Source organism: Calidris pugnax, unplaced genomic scaffold, assembly GCF_001431845.1.
Source record: "Calidris pugnax isolate Ruff unplaced genomic scaffold, ASM143184v1 scaffold9, whole genome shotgun sequence".
In the NCBI taxonomy this organism is placed as follows: domain Eukaryota; kingdom Metazoa; phylum Chordata; class Aves; order Charadriiformes; family Scolopacidae; genus Calidris; species Calidris pugnax.
The window spans coordinates 5,552,088-5,574,892 of NW_015090778.1; the positions used below are offsets into that span (position 1 = coordinate 5,552,088).

At 43.0% G+C, this 22,805-nt stretch overlaps 1 protein-coding gene across 3 annotated transcripts; it reads right to left on the reverse strand.

Moving 5' to 3' along the window:
* Positions 1–2,009: 2,009 nt before the first annotated feature.
* Positions 2,010–22,799, reverse strand: ACOX1 (acyl-CoA oxidase 1, palmitoyl). Of its 3 annotated transcripts, none has more exons than XM_014952229.1 (14): positions 22,604–22,799; positions 21,119–21,278; positions 15,155–15,315; positions 10,225–10,332; positions 9,572–9,691; positions 8,877–8,992; positions 8,487–8,656; positions 8,197–8,359; positions 7,310–7,500; positions 6,885–7,064; positions 6,109–6,214; positions 5,876–6,019; positions 4,831–5,037; positions 2,010–3,807 (listed from the first exon to the last, which is right to left on the reverse strand). In XM_014952229.1, the coding sequence occupies exons 1-14, from the start codon at positions 22,713–22,715 to the stop codon at positions 3,757–3,759; spliced, it is 1,989 nt and encodes a 662-aa protein (XP_014807715.1). In that variant the 5' UTR covers positions 22,716–22,799; the 3' UTR covers positions 2,010–3,756. The 3 variants fall into 3 exon arrangements, with proteins under 3 accessions (XP_014807715.1, XP_014807705.1, XP_014807724.1); XM_014952219.1 differs by lacking the exon at positions 15,155–15,315 and adding an exon at positions 12,021–12,181 and having other exon boundaries at positions 22,604–22,798; XM_014952238.1 differs by lacking the exon at positions 22,604–22,799 and adding an exon at positions 12,021–12,181 and having other exon boundaries at positions 21,119–21,255.
* Positions 22,800–22,805: the final 6 nt, after the last annotated feature.

Genomic DNA, 22,805 nt, shown 5'->3' on the forward strand with positions numbered 1-22,805 from the left:
GCCGGGCTCGGGAGGAGGCCGGGAACTACAGCACCCCCCGCCCCCGGGACACCCTGCACCCCCGTCCCGGGAGGAGGGCTGAGAGCAGCGGCCGGATTGCCCTGTTTCCCCGCCGGGCCTCGGGAGAAGCAGTGGGTGCCTGAGGACCCCCAGGATTTGGGTCGGAAGACACCTTAAAGACCATCCAGTGCCACCCCCTGCCCAGGGACACCTCCCACCAGACCAGGTTGCTCAAAGCCCCATCCAGCCTGGCCTTGAACCCCTCCAGGGATGGGGCAGCCACAGCTTCTCGGGGCAACCTGGGCCAGGCTCTCACCACCCTCACAGCAAAGAATTTCTTCCTGAGATATCACCTAAATCTCCCCTCTTCCAGTCTAAAATTGTTCCCCCTCAATCTTACCCCTCCACTCCCTTATCAAGAGTCTCTCCCCATCTCTCCTGGAGCCCCTTTAGGGACTGGAAGGGGCTCTAAGGTGTTCCTAGAGTCTTCTCCAGGCTGAACCCCCCCAACTGCCTGCCAAGGTAGGTGGTAGAGTCACCATGCCTGGAGGTATTTAAGAAATGTGTAGACATGGCACTTCAGGGCATGCTCTAGTGCCCGAGATTGGGTTTTGTCTCTGGTCCTCCCAAGGAGGCAATTGGGTGCGTGTTGGTTTGGGTTGTGTGCGGTTTTTTGTTTGCTTTTTTTTTTTTTTTTTAATGGATGTTCGCAAAGGTCCCTTCCAACCATGAAGATTCTTTGAACTCTCTCAGCCCGTTCTCACAGCAGAGGGGCTCCATCTCTCAGCATCTCCACAACCTCCCCTGGACCTGCTCCAACAGGTCCATTATCTTTCCTGGGCCAAGGGCTCCAGAGGTGGAGGCAGCAGTGCAGGGGGAGTCTCAGCAGAGCACAGCAGAGGGGCAGAATCACCTCCCTCAAGCAACCCCTTTGAAGATGTACCTTCAAAGACACCAGGGTGGCTCTGGCAGAAATAATCAGCCCCACTGGGCTTTAAAGCCCTGTCTTGGTGTTTAATTGATAAAGAGTAATCACAGCCCTTTTGAGACACAGACCACGCCTGTCAGTACTCCAAGAAGAACGGCGTAGCTTACAAGTGTCATTGCTTGACACCAAAATCACTTGTACTCACATGGAAGAGGCTCAACGCCTGTGGAAATGATACCACGGCATTTTGTCAAAAGATGGATGAGTCCTAAGGAGGACGCAGAGCCATTTGGCAGAGGTTAAACGCTGTTTGCTGACCGTGAGACACACAAATCGTACCAGGTTGTGGCGTTCAGGTGTTACCACCAACAGCAGCAAGAGGAACAAATGTGCAATACCCTCACCCATGGCAAGGAAGCACAGCATTTGCCGTTACGTCACCATCTACTCCAAAAAAAAAAAAACCAACAAACAGGTGGAAACAATTTTTGAAGAAACAGCTTCTCTGAATTAAAGCTTCTGCTGCCAAATACTATCATTAAATGTTTGCTGTTGGCAGCAATCAGCCACAATAATCACAAAAATGTGCCACAGGCAGCTCCGCTCTCTGGCAGTTCTGCTTTTCCTGCGGTCGGGAGCGGGAGCAGCGGGAAGAGCAGCTGCTGCTCTGGGCTGGTTGCCCTGGGACGCTGCAGAGCAAAGCCAGAAAGGTCAGACTAGAAACAAGACAAATAAAATCCAACTAATGTAAGGTCTTCTGAATACTTTGTTCTACCTCACAGAATCACAGAATGCTATGGGGTTGGAAGGGACCTCTGGAGATCATCCAGTCCAACCCCCTGCCAAAGCAGGTCCCACCCAGAGCAGGTTGCACAGGAACATGTCCTGGCAGGGTTAAATGTCTCCAGAGAAGGAGACTCCACCACCTCCCTGGGCAGCCTCTTCCAGGGCTCTGCCACCCTCAAAGGAAAGAAATTCCTCCTCTTCTTGGAGGAACTTCTTATCAGATGACTTTCAGATCATCTAGTCCAAACCTTAAATGGGATCCACTGAAAGCAATGCATGAAAGAAAGACATTTTGTCTGAAAACACATTTTGGTAATTTATTAAATCTGTACATCATTAGCTAGTACTGTTCTCATTAACATATTTTTAACCTGCTCCTCCATCACCCCTCCCCACATCAGCCGTCCGCGCTACTGAATAATGGAAGGCAGAGCCCTTTGCCTCCTTTGGTTTCCTGAACAGCGGTGGTTCCACTCCACCCGAAAGACTCAGCAGCCAAAAGGCAAGTTTGATTATTTTATTTAAAATTAAACATTTCTTTCTGTTCAGCTACTGCATGTGGAGCCAAACATTGTGCCTGATCATTGTTAGTGCCAGAAAAAACTCATCCACGAAAACTGATCCAAAATTAGAGACTAACAGATACCAAAGCTGTCAGAGAACCAGTTTCTCAGATGTTGCCTCAGAACTGCAGGATTTGGGTTTACACTGAAGCTTTTTACTGTTTTAAGCTCAAAGTTGCTCTTCTCTTTTGTGAAGAGAGGTTTTATTGTTATTGGGCAGTTATTGGTGTTGAAAAACAGCAATGTTTTTGCTTAGCTGTAGCTGCACTGATTTCACTGGGCATCAGGAGGTTCTGTTAAAAGCTAAATCTTTCACCTGTTAAATCCAGCCAGCACTGTGCGAGTCCCAAGTCAATATAAAAACAAAATTAAGCAAATCAGAGAAAGCTCCTTGGAAATGCATGGGTAGGGAAAAAAAAATAATAAATCCGGACACTTCACCTGGGATTGTCATTTTCTTGAAGAATGCCTTTAAAAACCAGAAGAACATCCCAGAACAACCCGGAGACTCAAGGACCTTGGTCAACTGACTTCTGCCCTCAAATACTGGCTTCATCATTCCAGGTCAAATTTGCAGTTTCTACCACTACAGGTGGTTTTTCACATCAAATCACCATAATTAACATTTGTAAAGTGCTTCGAGATAGTGCTACGAAAATACTAAGAGTTAAAAGAAGGGCAGAACATCTATTATCAGCACCGAGCTGATTATTACTACTTGGTTTGTTTTTTTTCCCCCCCTCAGAGCAGCATCACTATATTCTTCTTTGATTTTGTATTAACAAAGAGTAAGGTGCCAGTGTTGGAGCTGGCACATGGGCAGAAGGTGTTTCTGCAGGGCAGTGAAAGAAGGATGTACTGGAAAACATGAAGACATCTTCTGGAACGATGGATGAAGCAGAGCTCCAGAGGAAGATGGGTATTTACTTCCCAGCTACATCAGGAGAGTAGTGCCACACACAGATTCATCTGCACAAAACCATGCAGGAGGCTTTAGACAGCATAAATATTTGCCAAACAAGGAGAGAGGTGGTGCTAATCTTAAAATGAATAATAATAATAAATCAAGACATTGATGCTATTTGAAGGGAGGACTTAACTGCTCATTAGAATCTATTGCCTGAGGGCTGTTAACTACTTAGTAGTAAAATCCTGCTACCTTTCCAGTTGACAATAACTTCTCTCTAGTTAGCAGCTTCACAAAAGCAATCCTTGTATGAATCCATAAAGCTTTCCCAGATTTTTAAAAGGTTAATTTTACCATTATAATTGCACTTTAAAAAACAGGCATCAATCCCTACGCACTCTCCTCAAAACACCTCCTCAATTTACAAAAGTGGAAAGAAAGGCTACAATTATTCACTGTCCTACAGCTACCAGGATTTGAAAGGTTTGATTTAGGTGCCTGATGAAAGGATGCAAACACCCAGTTTTCAGGTCAGGAAAAGTGTGCATTTTTAAAAAAAAACCCAGGAGGCTTCACAGCTTGGCTTGCATCGGCTTCAGGTGTTTGTGGAAAGACTCATGAACCTGTAAAAGGACAAGGCAGCAGTTACAACAAGGTCAGGCCTGAGTTTTAAAACAGTTTTAGCTCTTTACATCATCTTGCAGCGTGGTTTTATACTAAGGAAATTTGAATCAGAGGCACTTTGGGGATTTAGAAACAGCCAGCTAAGTCCTGTATTTGAGTGTCTACATGACACAAAGGACTAGAATTTAAGCCAAAACAATTTGGCTTCCCCGCTACCTTTCTTGTAAGAAAAAAGCAAGACTTCTTACATCCATACAGACAATTCTTCAGCATTCAAATTCAAAGAAAACTGGCAAAGGTCTCGTGAGGAGACTGTCATAAAGCTCTGAAGCCCCATAGACTTCAGAAGCACAAACAAACCGAGCGAGTTCTGGTGGGATATAACTACAATCCCAGTCTCTGGCAGCCCATCACAGGAGATGGTCTGTCCAAATCAAATACAGACAGTAAAGGCCACTGAGACAAGATTTAGAGTTCTGTTTTGCCTGACAGAAGAGGAACACTGACTCTTCTCAGCTCAGTTTCTTTAATTAGCTCAGCTGTAGCTACAGCTTTAGGGCAGATATGCAACACCTGACACTTAACTGCTATGTGACAGCAATTTATTTTCTTCTCCACTCACTGCTAATGCCTGAAGGCACCAAAAGATTTGGCAGAAAACAGGTAAGGCTTTCACAGCTACTGTCACTAAGCAGAATTAACAGGAACTTATAATTTCTTTTAAATTCAATGAGACTCTTCAGTTGTTTCTCTAAGGAGAGTATGATTTCCTTCCTCAACTGAGGAACTCAAAAGTATCCCACAGGGATGCATGTGACACATGGGAGAGTAATGGAGGAAAGTATGCCAAGAGCAGAGGAGCAGAAGTAGGTTGCTAGCTTTGGTTCATTACCCTAAATGACTTTTCTCCCCCCTTCATCAATTACATGCCGAGATCACCAGATCAAAATTAAAAATCCCTAAACTGGGTTATTTCTCTGGATGCATGTGACACAAATATGAAAAAAAAATAGTTTCTTTACCTCTGTTTTGTTCAGGGGGGATTTCTTTGCCCACTCAAACATGTTCTCATAGACATTGCCATCGTATCGGCCGAGCACAGATCCAAGATGAACATCATGGAAGTCAAAGGAATCTACCAGTGCTACTGCATTGCGACGAATGATAGCCAGGAGCTCTTTCACACGCTGGTTCACTTGAGTAATTTGGGCATCGGTCAGAATACCCGCCTTGGGGGAAATAGAGATCATCAGAAGAGTGTGTGAGTCACCAGATCCTTCCCTTCCCCTATGGTCTAACAAAAGTCAGCCTCCCCCCACTCAGAAATGCAGCACTTAAGAGTTTTTTTAAGTAATCAATTTGGTAATTTGCCAGCATACAAGCAGGAGGAGACACCCAGCATAGCCCACTATCCTGCTCAGCTATTTAACCTTTGATGGGAGACTCGTTCTTTGGACTGCCTGCACGTTAACTTCAACAGCAAGTTTTCTTGAAGAATTTGCATTCGTGTATGTTAAATTCTTCCTGGTTTCAGGGCATTTTTTGGTAAGTAGAAAGAGGAAAATGGGAAGACAAAAGATACCACATCTGCCCGAAGACAAAATAAAAGACTGCTGCACAAATACATTCTCAAACTGAAAGAATGAAAAGAAGAAAAGGAATGCCTGACAATTTAAACCCCTTCACTGAAGGATGGGTTGAGATTCGGTGTATAATATGCCCTTTTGTGCACTAATTTACAAATGCACACAGCTCTCAGACCATCTCTAACAATCTCCTTTATTAACTCCTTGTTTTTTAACATACACCACCTGATTAACTTAAGTATTTTCCAGTTGATAAGCTAGACAGATTCCACGTTCCTATTTATCATCCAACTCTGCTTCTGGCAGATCACAAGGGAAATTTGACAAGAGCCCTGCACCAGCCCTGTGATGCTAATGGCCTTCTGGAAATCAACTGTCAAGACCTTATGCCTAAGTGTTAGTGCAACTTTGCATTTTAAGCATCTTTGCAAACAATAACTCTGGTTTTAGAGACTTAGAAGTGTTGGAGAAAGACACCAACCTGCAAGAAATCCCCCGTGTTCTTGCTGATCCCATACAGTGCATACAGGAGACACAGCTCAGTCAGGACAGCACGAACTGCCGCGTTACTGATCTCGGCCAGCTTGGCTGTGAAAAGCTTCACTATCACATAGTGACAGTGAGCCTACGAGAAATGAAAGGAAGGTGGATCAGGTTCATGAGAAGATGAGAAGCTCTTAACAGCATATTTCTTTTATCAGGCACATTGCTGACCTCAGATGCTCGCACAAGATCAACGGAAGTTCTGTTCCAGGCATCCTCCTTGCTCTTTCTGTGGTTCAGTTCAGCTTGCAAATTCTTTGCTGCAGCTTCTACAAGTCTATCTCGTAAAAGAAAGAAAAAGAGGTTATGCACATTAACAAGATTACGTACACTGAATTCATATGAGAAGAACTCAGAGGTTGTGTGCTACGACCAAATACATTGCCTGGAGTGAGCAGCTGTGGCTCTAAACCTCCCCATCCTCACCACTGCAGCCAGAGCACAGCTACAGAGGGGCAAGCTGACATCTCACAGCACGTATTGGTGCTTGAATACTTATTCATATATAGGTATCCGTTCCACTCTCACACTTCCTTCACAACAGGCTTTAATATCAGGATTGTTTCTCTCCACAGAATGATATAGGGTTGGAAGGGAACTCTGGAGATCATTTAGTCCAACCCCCTCTCCATATAGATCTCTGAGCAGTTTGAATAATGGTGGTATTTGTACGCTCGAATATACTTTACATTTAAATAAGAAAAAGATTTCGAAACGGAGCAGAGCAGAGTAACTAGGTGATGCGTAGGCTGTATGTGGCCTCTTGTAACCTCAAAGTGCTTAACACTGACCCAACCTCGTAAAGTGTGTCACCTCTTGAAAGCAACACGTGGGAGCAAAGCTTTGCAAAACACGTCTTGAGAATCTAACATTAAGAGGGCAGCACACCTCTCCCAAGACACACAATTTGATTGGTGCTTGGCTCAGTCTTCTAAGCGTGAACTCACCGGGCGGCACGTGCTTTGTAGGCCTCCACCAAGCTGACGGGGTCGTTGATCCGCACAGTCACAGCTCTGGCAGCCACGTGCTGTGGCTGAATGCGTTGCCTGGAGAGATCGTTAAGGTAGGACACCATGCCAGTAACCCGCTGCCCAGAACTAACCTGGGTGTAGCTTTTGACAAGGAACCTGAAAACAGAGACAACAAATAGCAGCTCTTACTCATAAAGTTGTTTGAATGGAGAGAAAACGCCTTTACCCAGGGTTAGACTAGCGAAGAATGGTTACAGGCATATACCTTTCTGTCAAAAATAGGGCAAGGAACTGAAACGTGAGACCAGTTTCATGGTAATACAGGATTATTCCGCTCATCACTTCAGCTACAGAGATCGTACCGCCAAAGCAAGAATGTCTGTGGACAGAAGCTGCCATACCTAGCTGTCTGCAGCATCATGACTGTGTTTTCTCCCTCGTAGGTGCAGGATGGGGTGAACGTGACATAGATGTCAGGAATGCCACTGCAGCGGGAGTAGCCGTGTCCACCACAAGCCATCCGACACTCCTCAATGCCAGCATTGGCTGTCCAGGACGTGAATGCCTTCAGCCCTGCTGTCAGGGCATGGAGCTGGTGGACAAAAGCAAAGCCAGTTTAGATTTTTTATTTTCCATTCTTAGCTTGCACACATGCCAAGTACTGCAGCTCCCAGAAAAAAAAGTTTAGTCAACACCATCCTTCCAGTGTCCCACAGAGCCTTGTTTTTCTTGTAAGGACTCTCTCCTGAGCCAAACTATTTACATGAAAGCATCTATACATGTAAAGATTTGAGTATCCCATCCTTTCTGTCTCTACACATTATGTCCAAGACTGTTTTTCAATTGCTTATTGTCACATTGGGTTCTCAGACAGAACCCCTAACTGAAAACTGACATTTTACAACCCCAACCCCTGAGTATAGTGCCAATACCTTCGATCAACACACCAGTTCTACCCTAGTGACTTGGAAGAACAATCAAGCAGCTACAGTACAAGCATAAGACCAGTCTTAACTCCCTACTCCCAAGCGATATGCCATCATTCCTGTAAAGTCACCTTTTTAAAAAATATGTTCACAGTAGCTTTCTTAATGTGCATTACTCCTATTTTTTTTGTTTTTTTGGTAAAGGGATGCTAAATGAACAGCACAAATAAAGAAATAAGTCACCAGCACGTACTGGGCTTAGGATCTCTGAATCTAAAGAATTACAAGACTTCTCATGAGGGAAAGCCTTTTCTGCCACGCTGTAAAGAAACCTTACATAAAATCAAAATAGGACACAGTACCTCTGGCAGCTCACTCAGATCCCCTTCATTGATGTCTCCACTAATACGACGATATGTGTCTTTTATGTAGGCTCCCACAAAGTGAAAAGCATATGCTGTTGCCAGAAGAGGGAAGAGTTTGTATTGTTGGGTCTGATAATCCAAGATCTGAGGTTCTGGTTCCCTGGAGCAAAATACAGATGAGTTAGCATGCCAGTGGCTAGCAAATACCAGCAAAACTGCAGACAGCATCAACCACAGTCCCTCTTCAGTATTTGGGAATTTTCCCTCAGCACTTAGGCTGCACTTACCCTGGCTTTAGCTCAGACTGGTGTCTCACTGCGCTGTAGCGGATGGCAATGGTACAAGCCCGGGACAAGGAGCGAGCAGAATCACCCACAATGAGAGACCGGATGAAGACCATGGTCCCATAGGTTAGCTTGTCACTAAGTGGTTTCACATAGGTGCCATCCGGTTCAACCTACCAAAAAAAATTAAAAACCAAACAGTGTGTTGGTTTTCTTAGTTTCCTCCCATTTACATCTTCACTTCTCAAGCTCTAAACTCATCAAGTAGCACTTACAGGCAACCTACAATCTTGTTGGCACAATATTCAACCATTGAAGTGCATTGAAGTACAATATTCAACAGCATTTGAAGTGTCCATTTCTAACAGCATATGCTGAAATTCACCGCTTTACCTGGGCATATTTCATGAGCATGTTCTCCCGAGGAATTCTGAAGTTGTCCATTTTCAGGTAGCCGTTATCCATTTCATCATAACCAAATTTTGGCCCAATGTCACCCACTGTAATACCTGCCACGAGACAAGGTCGCTTGCATTAAGAAACAGGAACTAAACTTCACACAAGAGGTTCAATCCTTCTCCAATAAAGAGACTGTTTAGTTTTCTAGCAATTCCTAGCATTGTTATGAGTAACAGCTAATGAGGACCTTAATCTCCTTGATGGAAAAATGAACATCAAAACATGGGGATCTTCAAAATTTACATGCAGTCCTACTATCCAGTCACTGGGGGAGCTGCCTCTAAGGATCATGTAGCTCACTTCTAGCTAGAGAGGGATGAAAGGTATTCTATTCCTTTGGGAAAGCAGAAGGACAATGCTGCCTCACAGAACGCACAGCTGAGAAACACTGGGACAGAATCAAATCCTGAAATAACCTTCACATTGAAAGTGCAACATGCAAGATGATTTAGTGGCAATTCAGTCATAAGAAAGAAGGTCCCAGGGCTTAAAGGAGTCTATCAGCTCACTGAAACCAGCTAGAGAAATAACCCACGTACATTAACAGGTCACATGCAGCTGTTTCTAGCTGGAGAGAAACAGGTCTAATGTATTCCCTGAGTGCTAAACCTTTAGTATCAATTTTTTACCTGGCAAAGGTTCATGGGTGCCCAGCTGCCGTATGGGAACGATGAAGGCATGAAGCCCTTTGCACTGGCCCTGAGTGTAGAGCTGAGCCAGCACAATGGCGTGGTTCGACGTCTTCCCAACTGCAAAAGGAGTGGAAATCAGAAGAAAAAATAAAACACCAACAAAACCCAGTCAACTTACTTATGTTCACAGAGTCTCTTACTTTTAAAGCAGGATCTGAGATGACCTTAACCACACCATGCATTAGAAAAATCAGATTTACAACACTGTTATCTGAATTCTACAGCTAGACAAACAATGTTGCTTAAGTTAAAGTTGCACAATACGATTCTCTTGACCCTACAATACCAAGTCCTCAGCAAACCTGCCACTAGAGCTGAAGGAGTTACAAAGATTTTAATACAACTGATCAAAAATTACACCAAATCCATACAGTGTGAACGATTCTGAGAAACAATTCAGAGCACACAGACATTCCAAAGCTGCAGTAGGCTCTGAGAAGCCTGCTACTTGTTGTGCAAGAGCAACTGCCTTTCCACCACCTCTTGGGATCAACTTTCAATCACCATGCTGTAGATACAACACACATGACATCACCTCCCTAAATTTTTCCACACATCTTCCAGATTTAGACACACAGTGATGCACTTACGTCCACCTGGCCACCACTTAATGGAGGTCACAGTGGGGCTGTTGAGGATGAATTCCTGGGTGGCGGGGTCATAAGTGGCTGTAGTTTCCAGACCCCGAAGATGAGTCCCTGAAAGCAAGGAAACACATTGCTTTCACAGAAAGTCAGTCACAAAACAGAGACAAGGACAGAATTGGACAATGGAAAGTTGAACTCCAGTAGTAATGTACAAATTTTAATTTTGCTTTTAGGCTATATAAAGGACTAAACATTAACCAATTAGGGAAGAACAAGTGAGAGTCAGACCATATTCTGGGACCTGAAGCCAATTCTCAGAAAACATATTGGATTTTTTTTCCCAGTGGTCTAAGCCTAGTTTTCCAAGCACCTCCAATCTGACACCTTTTTGCTATTACACACCAGAAGCCCTTTCTCAGTCAAAAAGGCCCACAAAAACACGCTCACCTGGATTTCACTAAAACTGCAATCTGATTACATTGCAAACTAAAAATCATATACTTTTCAGCCACAAGATGAAATAAGTAGTTCCCATCATCTCTTCATTCCCTCATCGGGCCTACATTCTCCTCACTTGATGGAGCAGTTTCTCCCAAACGAGATCATCCATAGCTCCAAGACAGCAACTAACGGCACATATACACTGCAAAAAGATGAAGGTAACAATTCCAGGAACAGTCTTTGTCTTCTGCCCCCAACTCTTTACTTCACACGCACCTGTCTCAGCAGTGGCATAGTCCCTGCATACATAAAAAAAAATAAAATAAAAAAATCATCGGGCCTACTTGCTTAAGCTAGAGGAGCTGTGAACACTCCTGATAGTGACTCTACACAAGAGCTTCGGCATGAAAAAGGATATCACCTTGATGCAACCACGTTTCCAAAGCAGGGAGTTCATGGTAGACTTCCACAGGCTTAACACAGACTGACTTTGCTGGTAAAGGATCTTCAGACCTCACCAGTTGCAAAAGATTCTCCACAGACTTGCAGTTACTTTATGCTTCGTACAGTCTCTACGTTTCACTTCAGCACAGAGGTGAATCCTGCTCATTTTTAGAAAATAATTCTCATCTGCGACTCTCAGATGTCAAAAACTAAAGTTTCCCAAGGCATAATATCCTCCCTTTGAAACTTGGATTAAAAGTGTTGTGATCACAATACTGCTGGAGTTATCAAAATCCATTTCAAGGCTTGAAAGCAAAGGAACAACAACAAAGAACAAAGTCTGCTTGAGACAGAGAATTAAAAAAAGACATTTCATGGTTCAATTAAAAAGAACACATGGGAGTGAAATAAAGAACTGGGGGAACAAAGCTGCCACAAAACATGAGCATTGGAACCAAGTCATCCACACGTTCTCTGATCCAAGGTCAGTCCCAAGGTGATAAACAACTCTTACTTTTTTTTTTGGCATCTCTTTTAGGACTTTAAAGTTCTGTCCTTTTGTCTTCACACTGAACATTAAGTAGAGCAAAGCAGAAATCACACTGGAAAGAATGGTAAGTGCAGAAATGAACAGATGTTGTCAAATCGACATCACCATAGCCACATGCAATAATCTATACTGGTTTGAAGGGCACAAAAGGAACACTTAGTGTTGCTCATATATAAAACTACAGACATCAAACTCTCCCATAGGAGAAAAAAGCAGCATGTGGCATAATGATCTATTACAAATTTCAGAGGCAGTCCATTTTTCCCTATAGCTGTGGGATAAACACACACCATTTTTCCCAGGCAGAGGAATCCTTTGTACACAAAGCCATTTTTAGAAATAGCATTTAGTGAATGTACTGTACCATGGCCCATTTCAGTCTGGGCATAAGTGCCAATGATCTCCAGGTTCCAGGCAGGCATGAAGAAGCGATCCTGCTGCTCTGGGGTTGCCTGGGTGAGAAGGGTGGGGAGGAACATGCCCAGATGAAGGTCCAGAGGCTCAGGCCGTCCACGATGAACAAAGCTGTGAAGAAGTGTCATGGGATGGGAGTGTGAAGGGAATGTTATGGGTGGGAAGCAAGCATGAGGATTCATGGTGGAGATTCAGGAAGAGACAAAAAGAAAAAAATAAATGATTCATGTGTAAGTCTGAATTCAGCAAGTGCATTTTAGAAAGCCAGAGCACTGTCCTTTTGTCAGGCCTGAATAATAAGAAATTACACTGACTCTGACATAAACATGCTGCAATGCATTTCTTTAGAATCATACATAAAATGCATTTCCAACATTCCTGTATTTGTCATGTACCATGACTGATAAAAAAAATTATTAATCCAAATCAAAAGAAAGACCAGGTTCACTGTGGTTTGGAAACATTTAAACTGAGTTAAATGGGCTGAGTCAGAATGTCAGTTTGTTGAAAATATGATCTGGCTGAAGTGAGCCTTCACCCAAAGATACAGAAAGTCCTTCCCTCCACACACCACAGTTTGAGGGTAGAACCTGGTAGAAGTCCTAGTTTGTCCAGCTGAATGAACTATATTTTCACAAAACTTAATTTTTTTTCAAAAAAAGGGAAGTCCTAACTGTACTACCTGCTTCACTTTTTTTTTTAATTAAAGACCAGACACAACTAGCATATATTACTATTACATTCCAACTCAACTCCCTTCCACTTTTGCTATTTTTGAAAGCTCTCTTAAAAGGACAGTGCTCTGCATGTGTTAAGTCAAAGTTGTGAACATAAATAACTTGGCAAAAAAGCTAACATTTTTCAATCTGTAAATCACCAACACAAAGTCTCTCCAATTAAACATGTTTCATTAGAACTGCTCTTCCTCCGAGTTTTGTCAAACACCACTGTTAGGCAGTTAAGTGGTCCACTAAGTCTTTCGATATCAAGAATTAAACGCTCATTAAATCTTTAAATATTGATAGTTTTGAGTACTGAAATAGTGGGGATATAGACTGAGGATCAGTACCTTCTGTACAAAGGTTGTTCATCTGGCACATTTACGTATGAAATAATGTAACTGGTCTTTAACAGGAAAAAAATATATTTAAATGAGATATGCATTATGGAAAGAGCACTGACCTGAGTTAGCTCAAACTCAGTTTGCATTCTTATCAAAGTGGGAAGAACGCATTGTTGTGTTACTTCTAAACACACATTAAGATGAACTAGCTCTATCCCTAGGGCTTCCTAAGAACTCTAGTTCTTCAGTATTCTAAGACACTTACAAATAAATTCAACCACCTAATAAACCCAACAGCAATGTTTTCTAAGCTTTTTGGCTGAACAGTGACCATGCTCAAGAGGGGGCTAACGGATTATCAGAACACCAAATTAAGTGAGTCCAGTATTAGTAAGACGTACACAACTGAAAAGTCAAAGATTGAAAGAAACCCCTTATTTACTATAGCTATAAACCAGGTAGAAACAGTACAGTATTTTCATTACTCCTTTTTGTTTCCTTTTCAGCCCTGTGCTACTTGTGCTTTTTCTTTCTTTTATTTTTTCGAGAGACTTATTCACTATGGAATAGCCTGTGTTGATTTTTAACCCATCAAGTAGGTACTCGCTAAGATAAAACCGAGTAAGTACCCAACCAAGCTAGGATTCAATTCAATAATCCATCTCCAGTTTCTAAACATCAGGATTAAATTAAGCAGAGCTCAGTAATAATTACTGCAGAAGCTTTACTAATGAAGTAGTTAGATACTCAACATTCACAGCAGGAATGCCAAATGGTTGCATCTTAATTACTCAGCACTGGAAGTATATTTGCTTTACCATACTATCAGCGAATTAGTTCTATTAAGAAAGTATATTTGCTTTACCGTACTATCACCATACTATCAGCGAATTAGTTCTATTAAGTGTAAAAATATTCATTTTAACATCAAAGAATGTGAGAGCTATAAGCAAACCAGACCATCACCAAGCAAGAAAGTGCAACGATCTGATGTGAAATAGCAAGGAAAATAAATCACTTTGGTGTGGATGTGTGCCTGATTTAAAGTCGGTGTGAAAAAGCAAACAAGGTCAGCAGGCATTTATTGTTGCCATCTGGTTGTCTCAGCTTCTGGTGTTGTGCTTGGTTTGCTCCCTCCATCTCTCCCAAGCAGAATGGATACAGGATTTCCTCTGTTGCATCTTCTACAAAGGTTTTCAGCTACCAGGAGTAGCTGTAACTGAACAGCCAGGCAATTGGCATTTCCATCTAACTTTTGCAATTGTCCAGACTTGTACATATCATGCCTTCCAAGTTTAGATGCCAGCACAAGCACTGGAGTCTTTGGTTTGTTAAACTATTCTTGTTGGTGTTAAAGAGCCACAATTCTGGGCCAAAAGACTGTTTTCTGATCCATTAAATATTCTTCCATTTGAAGAAGTGAAAGTTGTTTTCAACAATAGGAGAAATAAGATGATTTTCTTCTTTGAAACCGAGATCCTTCCATGAAGTTGTACAGCTGCAATGGAGTAGCATCTGGAAGAAAAGTGCTTGGGGCAAAGCATACCTTACGTTCAAAACCAAAAATGCACAACCTCATCATGCTACGTTGCATCAAAAGGTACACTTCTGACCTGTTTACACAGGCCAGTCATGCTCTAAGAACTCTTGAGATATACATGCCCCAAATTCAGGCAAAAATAAAAACCACAGTATTGGTGACTGACATGTTCCAACCAGTTCAAGTGAAATTCAAGACTCCCAGGGCTTAGAACAACCTCCTCACCTTAAAAAAAAAAAAAGACATAAGCAACTACAAAGTCAGTGATCAGCTAAGAGGTGCATTCTGGAAAAGGCCAAAACTAACTGCATGATCGTTAGGATGGGAAACGAGGCAGCTGCCTGGCTACAGGGCAAGAAACATCAACGCTTAACCAAACCATTTTGCCTTTCCCCTTTTAGGTTTACCTGGGGAGCATCATCAATTTACAAACTGGAGTTACAGAAAAGAGGTTACCCATCGATCCCTGAAGGGAACTAACCATGTCCCATTTCGGTTTGGGCGTAGGTGCCAATTATCTTGACTCCATGGACCAGAGGCAGCCATTTCTCCTTCTGAGCATCAGTCGTTTGGGTCTCTAAGGTTTTTTGAAACATGCTGAAGTGGAGACCGAGAGGTTCAGGAAAACTGCCCAAGCATGTTCTACAGGAGAGAAATAGAGGGATCTGGATCTCAGTCTTACTGTTCCTGTGATCCTGAAAGGCTTTTCTCCAACCATAGTATAAGACAAATATCTCTTTGTCTATTTCAACCTTTTTTGTTCCATAAGCAACCTCCAAATACAGAGGCATCGGAAGCAATGTTAATGGGCATTTTGTTCACCCCGTGAATCCCGCTGTTGCTATGTAACTGGAAAAAAAAGTATCCTATAAAGATTCATAGGGAACTTAAAACTGAGAATATCAAAACCAAATTATTTTCTCCTCCACCTCTCAGGTTTGGTGGGAATAAATCCCACTGCTGCTGGTAGCCTAGAACTAGGCCACTATTAGCTAAAAGCAGTATGTATTGAAAAGGAAAAGGCTTCTTAGGTGACCAAGTGCTTTTGAGAAAAGCCCTGTATTACCTGTAGCTGCTTCTATCAGTTGTGAGATCAGGAACTCACCTTCAATTAAAATTACTGTTACAGGCTACTGCTGGAGGGAATGGAAGGAAAAATCAGACATTTTAGGAGTGCTTCATCAAAACAAAGATTAATTCATGAGAGAAAACGCTATTAATTTTGTAGCCACTATGGCAGGCAAAATACATTCCCAATTAAAACAAGCTCCGTAACAAAAACATGTAAGAAAGTTTTACCACTGCATGGTAAATGAGAGCATCTTCCCTTCAACATTCTGCAGTCTGAACAGTGTTTTCATCTTCAATCTACTATACACAACTGCTTATTCCACAAAAACTCTAAGCTGGAGGAGGAAAAAATGAGCGCTCTGCACGAACACCTACATACAAGATCTCTCCCACCTGCCCAAGATACCTACAAGGAAAATACATCCTTCTATCTCGAGGTATTAACACCTGCCCAGGGAGCACATTGAAGAGTTTGTTGCCAACACAGATCCGCACTGCGTAGGGGATGCTATGTGTGTAGTTTGTCAAATTACAGCAGCGTTTGAGACTGGCATTTTACACCATGACTGGAATGAGTGCTTGGGAGCCTCTAGAGAGTAAATAATTGATAATGCAAACCCAGATCCAGAAAGTAAATAATTGATAATGCAAACCCAGATCCTTATACAAATGGTGAAAGTCAGCCTTAGGGCAAGAGAAAGCAGGACAAAGTCTCTTCAGCACCACTGCACTGCATACTGAAAACACTTGTTTTTAAATGGACAAGACTGAACGAGCCATGGATTTTTCCAGGAGCGAAACCATTGTAATCAAGTAATTTAACACTGGTGATTAATATACTAACTGTGCTTTAAGTTGGTGTGAGTCCAGGTACAGCGCCCAGAGGCAGGCAATTCTCTTACCAGAAAATATTCTATTGCCTACAGCAGCACATGCTTAACAAAGCTAAAGTTATCAGGGTGACCAAGGGCCTAAAAATGCTACAAGGACAGCGAGACAGAATATTTTCCAGCATGCTTGTGGTTTCCTGCGTGGGTTATTCTTTTAGTCCAGGACCCACGTGGCAATAGCAGCACCCTTTACTTCCTCACTGCCTACAGCACAATTACCATATATCTGTTCCTCGGGCCCAAAAAGGACAAACCTAGAGAGAGAAAATGATTGCTGACTTTGAAATACACTGTTTCAAGGCTGCCAGGGAAGAGCTTGAACATTTCTTTACGTATTTTCAAAAGCCACTGAAAACTTGTGAAAAAGGTGCAGCACATGCTTTGCTGTCAGAAAAATCAGGTCAAACACTGCTTCTTTGAAGGTAATGCTCCAGGAAAAAAGAAATCTTAAAGGTCACACCAGCAACTTTTACTGCTTATCAGTAAGTTTAATTGCAAGTGCCAGATATTTCATGCTTAACTAGCACCATCTCTGATAGGAGTGAAGAATGACATTTTGCAAGCGGATACTTTAACATCCCCGTGTCAGAAGGTCATTCGATTTCACTGACTACACACGCAGCATTTTGGCAGTTTCCTGCATTAACAAAGCTGAAAGCAGAACTAAAGCTAGCCCATTTCCAGCAGAAACTTTTCACCTCTGCATATTCCACACTCAATGTCTAGGATTTTCTTAACGTGCCTTTTAACAACTTGAATAACAATGAGGGAGAATCCTGTTTTCCTCATGATACAGGGCAAACTGAAGAGGGACCAGCTGTGAAGGGAGGAACAACAGGTTTTCTTTCTCCAAACACTTGTTCCTTCCCCTCCTCTCCCAGTTTCTACATTCCCACGTGGCATTTTCCACCCTATATGCCTTGCACACCAAAGGCTGCATTGTGTAACTGTTCAAGCATTTTGCTACACCAAGACTGAAGGTGGCCACCTGCATCTAGCACTAGCCATTTGATCAATAACCAACAATCACCTCGTTGGTCAGAAGTCAAACTTGCTACAACAATCAGCGAGTCAAGAGGAGGGCTGCAGTTCCAAATCCACTTACAGGAGAAGGATGTGTAGTAATACACTACTTTGGCAATATAGATCTTTCCAGATTTCGCAGCAACCAATGCCACCCACACAATAAAAGGCACTTGCATTTGACAGATGAGTTTGATGACACATCTGTCAGTGAACAGAGTACAACAGAAGCAAAGTCTATGTTTTCCAAGACAGCTAAATGAACAATTGCAGAGACTATCTCAGGCTGCAGAACTGGGTCAAAGAACAGGGTCATTTTGGGTGGTTCTTGAGGTAACTCTCTCAAGGAAGAACGTGAAGGGTTGCCCCGGTGGAGAAGGAGCTGGAGACATGTCTGACCTGTGCTCACTGAGCTTCAGAGATAACAGAAGCTATGGTGATAAACTCCTTTTCTAGCTGTATCAAAACACCCAAGTCAGGCTCATCCACTCCAAATCAATTTAGCCGTGGCTGGTATGGCCACTACTACAGTTTTTCGGCTTTGATTTGCTGAAAGCTACTCCAGGTCCTAACTTCAGTGTCAAACATGAGAAGGATGGACAAATTCTCACATTCATGCAACACTTATGAACACAGGAATCATCTGGTGCAGCTCTCAGATCTTCTCTTCTTCCATGCCCCAGTTTCTCAATTGTTTTTTACTTCTTCATTTAATCCTATTTTCCTCAGCAAAGGTTATTTAAACTTGAAGGTGAATTAAAACTGACCAGATTGCTCTCTTCAAAGAGTTGTGTAGCACTACACATCAGAACAATTTCCCATTTTTCACGCTGACTTACATTTTGCTGCAGTTAGGCTGTAAAAGACATGTTAAATATTGGCACTTTGAGGCTGCTGGCCTTCAAAAGCGTTCCACAGCAGCAACTGCAGTGTCAACACATGTTAAGACACAGGAAGAATTGACTAGATATATTTAATAAATCCTTTTAAGTTTTGGAGTCCAACAAAGCCTTTGTGGAAATAAGAAGGAGCACCATTCAGTTCAACATGTCACAGCAGCAACAACTGTTTGAGCAGCTCCATGGCAGCTGAAGGAAGACTCATTTCTCCTCGTCTATTCATAAATCAAGCTATAAAGTCCATCATTCATGACAGAAAGCTATCTAGTGAGGCTCTGGCAGTATACAAAGCTACAGAAAAACAACTAGCTCAAAATCCTCAAGAGTTGCAGGTGTAAATAAATCTATCCCTGCTGTTTCAGCATAATCACAAGGCGTGAGGGATTATTGGCAAAATATCTTAAGTTTTCATATGTAAAAATCTGATGGTCAATCACAATAAATTCAACTTGACATCTGAATCAAGGACTTCAGTCTACTTCATAAATTTCACTCAAGGTATGTCACAACACCATATCCATTCAATTTTCCAGTTTGGAGAAACAAATAAACCCGAACACAGTTTCCTCAGGTCAGCTGTTACACAAATGAAGTCCCTTTTAGTTAGCACCCACTAGCATGTTTGGATATGCAATAGAAATAAACTTAATTTTGCAAGTTGTGTGGAGTTTGTTTGACACTCAGCAGGTATGAAAGTGGGGACAGATGTTAAGAGGCAAATAAAATCAAAGTATTAAAAAATAACCCTTTCATTTCTTCCATTTGTTAAGCAGCAGTAAGTCAACATCCTCCATGCAAATAAAATCAAAGTATAAAAAAAAATAACCCTTTTATTTCTTCCATTTGTTAAGCAGCAGTAAGTCAACATCCTCCACTGCAAGCACCAGACTTGGTGCTAAACAACTCAAATCAAGAATATCACCTGTATAGAGTTCTAAGAGCAAACACTTGCAGGCAAGTATATGTACTGCTCTTCATCCTTCTACGGGTCATTACAGAAGACACTGGAAAATACAGTCAGTCTACAGTAATTGCAATCACCTTTTCGAATCCTGAATGTCTGCAATAGAATTGACTCTGGAAAAAAAGTAAGCCTTCCTCAGTGTTTCAGTTGATTTTGCATCATGAATTCTGACTACTCGCACCTGACTATTCATATCACATACAATATGGATGCATTATTTTTCACTGTACCTATATGACATACTAAGCTTTCATCCATTAAAAGTTAAGAATTGACTCCCAAGTATGTTTGTAGAAAGACAAAACTAGAATCTATCATGTGACTACAAAAAAGTCCTATTTTCTTAAAATATTGTCAGTAATGTTACCAAAGGACAGCATTTACATTGCAAGCTTCGTTGAAATTTGCCAGCTGGGATAATGGATAGTATTCTCTGAATTTTCTCCATAAAGATATTTGAGGAAACTTCCCTATCACCTCCAATAACCCTTGTGTAGAAAAAAATTAATGATTAACTTTTGTCATGCAGCACCTGAATAATCTAACACAGTCACTGAACTTTTTTCTTGTTATCACTGTCCACCAATGCCAGTTTTCAAAAGGACATTTACAATATTTCCACATGAACTTTCATGACATAGGTCAGTGTAGACCATTTTTTTTGAAGTTAAAACTACAGCAGACAAGATGATTTCAACTCACTAGTCCCAATATTCATGCCCTGAGGCCAATGACAGCTTTTCTATAAATCCAGTCAGAGGGGGCTTGTGATTCTACCAGTGCATTAAATGAACACTGTGTGTTAAATTACGTGCCAGAGGATATATTCATGGTATTACATCCAGGTAGTATGTTGAGCTGTGCAATCTCCATTAAACAGTTTCTGCTTAATTATATCAGAATGGGTTTAATATAACTAAGGGGAGAAAAACGTCCCAAGTCAGGAACTAAGCTCCCTGCAAGCTGGAAGGAATGACACTCACATGTAAAGACAGTTTTATTTTTATTAACTTAACCCAAGGGTAATACTATGAGATAAAGAAAAGGTCAGATCCAACAAAAAACCTTCAGGTCAAAGGGAACCACTATAGCACCAGGAGCTTGGAGGAGGGAGGGAGAGAACACAGATAGTCACAAACACAAACTTATAAGCTATCTTGGAACATTTTCAAGTATGCCTGTAACGCAACTTTATTAGGTCTAAGTGCAAAGTGAAGTAATCAGCTTTAGGAGATTTCATTAGAAGCTGAAACCTCATCAGATCTATTCAGTTCAAAGTACTTCTGTATATTTTTTTATCCCTTTGGGGGGGGAAAAAAAATAAATCAGACTACAAGTCCCATTTTTTTTTACTTTCTGCACCATATATAATTAAAAGGCTATAATTATGAATGGTGCATTTCTATTCAAAAACCTAAGAAAACACAATATTAATGAAATCAGGATTTAATCTGAAATTCACAGAAGCCAAGGCTTCAATGGGTTTTCATACACATCCTTAGCTTCCCTTAGACAGCAAGCATAGGAAAAAAGCACAAGTCCAACATCCCTGGCGGTGATACAAGAACATACAAGAAGCAAACTCTACAGCTAGGTACCTTTTGAACCAGTAGATCTCCTCTGGATCTGCAATGCCATATTCTCTTAACTTCATCACCATCAGAGCGCTCTTCCTGATGGCTTGCTCGTAGCGTTGGCTACGGGACAGGAAGTTCAAATCCTCGTGCTGGAAGTCAGGGTCATTAAGAACTAAGGCCTCTGGGGACAGTACAGAAGAGGAAAACAAAGTCAGCTTCCATAAACCTCATCAGACAGTGGCTGAGAAAAGATTCTGGTTTTCACATGCTGTACTTCAAGATAGAGATACCAGAAAATTAAAAGCAAAATTAAAAGTTAATGAAGTCAGAAAGAAGTCAAAGCTCTCAGAGAGGGACTCCAGCAACAGGGCACTCTCCCATTCCACACATCAACCACAAGTTTGGAGCACTCTGGACTTGGCAGGAGGTTAATTCACTGACGCAAGACCTGCAGGCCCCTCAATAACAATCTCAAATCCTCAAATAGCCATCGTTACTGCTGGATCAGACTGCGCCACGAACTTTGATCCCCATGCAACTCCTTGCAGAAGGGCACTGCTATTATTCCCACTATGCCGACTGGGAACCAAGGTACCCAGAGGTCCACTGACTTTCCATGTCCCCTTTGGCACACAAGTTACACAACACCAGCCTCTGACAGTCCCACCCCAGTACAGGCTGGGAAAAGAAAGATGATGGATATATTTCATTAATCTCACATTGCATGACAGTGGTGGGTGAGAAACTGGGCATATTTGTACTGTTGGGCAAGAGCATACTAGAAAAGAAAACGGAGGGAAGAGGGACCAAAAGAAAAGCCCATGGGATGCTGCCTCTCACCCTCTGGAGGAAGGGGAAAGAGAGAGGTGAAAGCACATCACTTTACCTGGGCCACCCCTAATCTTTTCTAGGAAGGGAAGTAGAGGAGGATCGGGGACATAACACTGCTCCTGCTCCCCTCTAACCTATTAGACAAAAATCCCTTCCTTCATGCAGGCCCGTCCACCTGCAAGCCCTCTCCTCACAGCTTTCCCCATCCGCAAGCCCTCTCCTTACAGCTCTCCCCTCTCCCTGAGGTCACCCCTCTCCCCCAAAGCTCTTCCCCACACCCCACAGCTCTCCCCTCTCCCCCAAAGCTCTTCCCCACACCCTCCCTCCTCTACAGCCTGCAAACCCTCTCTCCACAGCTTCCCTCCCCACGACCTCCTCCCTTCCCCGGCTCTCCCTCTCCCCTCGCCTCCCCCCGGGGCTGCCCCCCGCCGCCACCCCGGTCTCCTTCTCCCCGGAGGTCCCCTCTTGGGTGTCCCCCTCTGCCCGCAGCCTCTCTGTTCCCCACACACCCCCGCTTCCCTCTCCTAAAACCTCCTCCTCCCTCAGAGCCCTCCCACCCCGTGCTCTCTCCCTCTCCCCACAACCCCCCAACCCGGGACAGACCCCCCCCAACACTCCCCTCAGCGGGGGACACCGCGGGGAGGCGGTGGCGGCCCGACCTGGGCCCTTCCTCACCGATCTCCTTGCGGCGGCGGGTGCGGTCAGCGCCGCCATCCAGGATGTGCGTGAGGAGCTCGGTCTGGAAGGTGGCGGCGGCCCGCTCCCTCCTCAGGTCGGCGTTCATCATCGTGATCCTCTTCCTCACCGGCGGCGGCTCCTTCACCGCCCGTCACCGGCCTCCGCCGCTCCGCCACGCCCACCCCCCGGCGTAACGTCA

Bases quoted from the DNA above. Each gene is read 5' to 3' on its own strand.
- ACOX1 (XM_014952229.1), bottom strand. From the start codon at position 22,715: ATGATGAACGCCGACCTGAGGAGGGAGCGGGCCGCCGCCACCTTCCAG. The intron at 8,657-8,876 runs GTAAAGCGGTGA...TTTTTTTGGTAG, and splicing joins TGCTCATGAAATATGCCCAG to GTTGAACCGGATGGCACCTA. The intron at 6,020-6,108 runs GTCAGCAATGTG...CATTTCTCGTAG, and splicing joins ATCTTGTGCGAGCATCTGAG to GCTCACTGTCACTATGTGAT.